Consider the following 4758-nt stretch of genomic DNA (forward strand, 5'->3'; position numbering starts at 1 on the left):
TTTTGATCTTATTCAACTTATAAACTTATTTCCGCTATGTTAACATGTTTCAGTGAACATTATTATTGAGTTTCCTCGTGATAAGCATAACATGTGGTTTTAAAATGATTTTTGGCGAGTTGTAGCATCCTTTTACATGTTTTACTCTGAATTTTATATTATTATTCCGAGGGGTTTAGAAGAGTGTTACAATAGTGGTATCAGAGCATAGTCGATCGTTGTGACCAGAGTCTTATTGTTATTATCCCCTTGTATACGACTAGTGTGATGTTTACACTGTCGATACTTTTGTTCTAATGGAAATTTTTTAGTGATAGAAGAACAATGGCTGGAAGAGGTGGAAGAAAAGATGATGCAATTGCTGAGGCCTTGGGAATGATTGCTGGTGTGCTAGGAGGGAATCCCAACGGGGCGAGAATTAGTGCTAACAGACAGCTGGGAGAATTTCAATGGAATAATCTTCCATTGTTAAAAGGCACCCATGATCCTGAAGATGCTCAGAAGTGGATGAAGGAGATCGAAAGGATCTTTCGGGTGATAGATTGTGCTGAGAATGTGAAGGTGAGGTATGGTACTCACATGTTATCGGAGGAAGCTGATGACTGGTGGGTTGCTACTAGAGATGAACTTGATGTTGATGGTGTAGAAATTACTTGGGCTGTGTTCAGAAGAGAATTTCTAAGAAGGTACTTTCCTGAAGATGTTCGGGGAAGAAAAGAGATTGAATTCTTAGAGCTGAAGCAGGGTAGTGTGACGGTGCCTGAGTATGCTTCCAAATTTGTTGAGCTGGCAAAGTACTACAGTCACTACAACAATGAAGAAGCTAGTGAATTCTCAAAGTGTATCAAGTTTGAGAATGGTCTCCGTGATGAAATCAAGCAAGGTATCAGATATCAGAGGGTTCGTCGATTTACTGACTTGGTGGATTGCAGTCGGATCTTTGAAGAAGATAACATAAAGCTGAAGTTATCTCACTCTCGCGAGTTGGTTGACAAAAAGGGAAATAAGCCTATGGATAGAGGTAAGCCATATGGCAAAGGTAATCTGAAAGCTAGTGGTTGGGAAAGGCCTAGTGGGGGAGAATCTAGTGCTCCTGTTAGGTGCTATAGGTGTGGGGAAGCTGGACATCGCATCCATGAGTGCAAGAGTGAAGAGAAGAAGTGTTATAGGGGTGGTAAGCGGGTCATGTTGTTGCTAATTGTAAGGGATAGGCTGTGACTTGCTACAACTGCGGTAAAGAAGGTCATATCAGTCCACAGTGCACTAAGCCAAGGAAGAATCAGTCTGGTGGAAAAGTATTTGCTTTGTCTGGGTCAGAGATTACTCCTGAAGATCGATTGACTAAAGGTACGTGTTTTATTCATGGCATACCTTTAATTGCAATTATAGATACTAGAGCGACTCATTCGTTTATTTCTTTGGATTGTGCTAAAAGATTGAATTTGGAAATATTTAATATAAATGGAAGTATGGTTATTGATGCTCCTGCATCGGGTTCAGTGACTACTTTATTTGCTTGCTTGAATTGTCCAATTGATATTTTTGGTAGAGAGTTCGGAATGGACTTAGTGTGTCTTCCGTTGGAACAACTTGATGTTATCCTGGGAATGAACTGGTTGGAATCCAACCGGGTTCATATTAAATGTTTTACGAAGATGGTTATCTTTCCTGAAGCTGTCGGTGTTGAGGATTTGGCGATGATTGCTAGACAGGTGAGCGAGGCGGTTAAAGACGGGGCTGCCGTGTTCATGTTATTTGCATCCATGGAAGTGAAAGGAAAATCTGTAAGTAGTGAATTACCGGTTGTGCGAGACTTTCCGGAAGTTTTTCCAGAAGACGTTAGAGAATTGCCACCTGAGAGAGAGAAGTGAAATTTGCTATTGAATTGATTCCTGGAACTAGTCCTGTGTCGAGGGCGCCTTATCGTATGTCGACATCTGAGTTGGATGAATTAAAGAGTCAATTAGAAGAGTTACTTGAGAATGAATTCATTCGTCCAAGTGTTTTGCAGTGGGGTGCACCAGTGTTACTGGTAAAGAAGAAAGAAGATTCTATGAGGTTATGTGTGGATTATAGACAGCTGGATAAAGTTATTATCAAGAATTAGTATCCGTTGTCGAGGATTGATGATTTGATGGGTCAACTGGTTGGGGCATGTGTATTCAGTAAAATTGATTTGAGGTCTGGATATCATCAGATTCGTGTGAAAGCGGACTATATTCAGAAGACTGCATTTAGAACGAGGTATGGTCATTAAGAGTATAAAGTGATGCCATTTGGAGTAACTAATGTACCTGGTGTTTTCATGGAGTATATGAATAGGATCTTTCATCCTTATCTTGACAAGTTCGTGGTGGTGTTTATAGATGATATTCTAATATATTCCAAGAGCGAAGAAGAGAATGCGGAACATCTCAGAGTTGTATTGGAATTGTTGAAAGAGAAGAAGCTTTATGCTAAGTTGTCGAAGTGTGAATTCTGGTTGAGTGAAGTTAGTTTTATTGGTCATATGATTTCCAAGAATGGTATTGATGTTGACCCAACGAAAATAGAGGCGGTATCTCAGTGGGAAACTCGGAAGTCAGTTTTCAAGATTCGTAGTTTCCTTGGTCTTGCAGGTTACTACAGAAAATTCATAGAAGGATTTTCGAAGTTAGCATTGTCGTTAATTAAAGTGACCAGGAAGGGTCAAGCATTTATTTGGGATTCGAAGTGTGAAGAAGGATTCCAAGAGCTAAAGAGAAGGTTGACCAGTGCGCCGATCTTGATTTTCCGAATCCAGAGAAATCTTTTGTAGTATACCGTGATGCTTCGTTGATGGGATTAGGTAGTGTGTTAATGCAAAATCAACGGGTAGTGGCTTATGCGTCGAGACAGCTTAAAGTGCATGAAAGGAATTATCCGACTCATGACTTAGAGTTAGCAGCTGTAGTATTTGTGTTGAAATTACAAAGACATTATCTATATGGTTTGAGATTTGAAGTATTCAGTGATCACAAAAGTATGAAGTATCTCTTTGATCAGAAAGAGCTTAATATGAGGCAAAGGAGATGGGTAGAGTTCCTTAAAGATTATGATTTTGGGCTGAATTACCATACGGGTAAGGCGGATGTTGTTGCTGACGCGTTGAGTAGGAAGTCTTTACATATGTCTATGCTAATGGTGAGAGAATTGGATTTGATTGAACAATTCAAAGATTTGAGTTTGGTATGTGAAAGTACTTCTGATAGTGTTAAATTGGGTATGCTGAAACTGACAAGTGGTATTCTTGATGAGATGAAAATTGGAAAATAGAAAACAAAAGAGTCAGAGAAGGAGGCGAGGAAGAACATGAAAGAGCTTTGAGGGAAGAAAAAGAAGAAGAAGAACCAAGAGATTTTGATAAAGTAAGAAGGGACTCTCCAATTATCATCTATTATTAGTTTGTGAATGATAATACCAAACTATTTGGGTTGCCGAGGACAGTGAAGAATTGCGAAGCTACTTGTGTTATTGTGGATAGATTGACGAAGTTTGCTCATTTTATACCGATGAGAATGGATTATCCGATGGAGAGGTTAGCTCAGTTATATATTGAGAAGATTGTTAGCCTACATGGTATTCCTTCGAGTATTGTGTCAGATAGAGATCCAAGATTTACATCTAAGTCCTGGGAAGGTTTGCAGAAGGCTTTGGATACTAAGTTGAGGTTGAGTTCTGCTTATCATCTGCAGACTGATGGCCAAACAAAGAGGACAATTCAGTAGTTGCAAGATTTGTTGTGTGCTTGTGTGCTGGAGAAAGGTGGTGCTTGGGATATTTATTTACCTTTGATTGAATTTACCTACAATAATAGTTTTCATTCGAGTATTGGTATGACTCCGTTTGAGGCTTTGTATGGTAGAAGGTGTATGACGCCATTGTGTTGGTATGAGTCTGGTGAGAGTGTTGTGATTGGAACAAAAATTGTTCAACAGACTACCGAGAAGATTAAGATGATTCAGGAGAAGATGAAAGCTTCTCAGAGTCGCCAGAAGAGTTATCATGACAATAGGAGGAGGACTCTTGAGTTTCAAGAGGGAGATTATGTATTTCTGAGAGTTACTCATATGACTGGTGTTGGTCGTGCGCTAAAGTTAAAGAATTTGACGCCGTGTTTCATTGGTCCGTTTCAGATTATGGAAAGAGTGGGAGAAGTAGCGTATCATATTGCTCTGCCGCCGACACTTGCAAATTTGCACGATGTGTTCCATATGTCACAATTGAGAAAATATATAGCGGATACTTCTCGTGTGATCCAAGTAGATGACGTACAGGTGAAAGACAATCTGACAGTTAAGACATTGCCTGTAAGGATTGAAGATCGAAAGCTGAAGCAATTACGTGGTAAAGTGGTAGCTTTGATTAGAGTAGCTTGGGGAGGACCGGCAGGTGGTAATGTTACCTGGGAGCTGTCATACCCCAAATTTGTCCTACCCCTTCAATTTTATCTGGCTTAGACTTTTGCATTCACCTGCATACTCCATTAGGGCATTAACATGACATCGCATTCATTCATTGAATAAAAATCTAAAAGCATGGGATCAAAAATCCTCTGGTGAATCGAGTTCTTACTAGTTTAAGGTTCCTACTACAGACAAGTTGGTTGAAATATGGAATCAGGGCTTTTGGTTCATGAATATTGGTCTCTTTCAATTGCAGGTCATGGGTCCACATTAATACTGCTATTTCAAGGGAGAAAGGTGATTGCTCTTGAGAGGTTAAAAGCGCAAGCATGGA

At 39.7% G+C, this 4758-nt stretch overlaps 1 protein-coding gene across 1 annotated transcript; it reads left to right on the forward strand.

The window, feature by feature from the left end:
* The first annotated feature begins 375 nt into the window (after window positions 1-375).
* Window positions 376-1871, forward strand: LOC131642183 (uncharacterized). The gene is made up of 5 exons (XM_058912457.1): window positions 376-566; window positions 621-839; window positions 933-1174; window positions 1243-1347; window positions 1675-1871. The coding sequence occupies exons 1-5, from the start codon at window positions 376-378 to the stop codon at window positions 1869-1871; spliced, it is 954 nt and encodes a 317-aa protein (XP_058768440.1).
* The last annotated feature ends 2887 nt before the right edge of the window (window positions 1872-4758 follow it).

The sequence above is a fragment of the Vicia villosa genome, unplaced genomic scaffold (genome assembly GCF_029867415.1).
Source record: "Vicia villosa cultivar HV-30 ecotype Madison, WI unplaced genomic scaffold, Vvil1.0 ctg.004608F_1_1, whole genome shotgun sequence".
Taxonomy (NCBI): Eukaryota; Viridiplantae; Streptophyta; class Magnoliopsida; order Fabales; family Fabaceae; genus Vicia; species Vicia villosa.

Excerpts from the sequence above, each read along its gene's own strand:
- LOC131642183 (XM_058912457.1), top strand. The coding sequence starts at position 376 with ATGATTGCTGGTGTGCTAGGAGGGAATCCCAACGGGGCGAGAATTAGT. Across the intron at positions 840-932 it reads GAAGCTAGTGAATTCTCAAA|TCGGATCTTTGAAGAAGATA; the intron begins GTGTATCAAGTT and ends GGTGGATTGCAG. Across the intron at positions 1,175-1,242 it reads GAAGAAGTGTTATAGGGGTG|GTCATATCAGTCCACAGTGC; the intron begins GTAAGCGGGTCA and ends GCGGTAAAGAAG.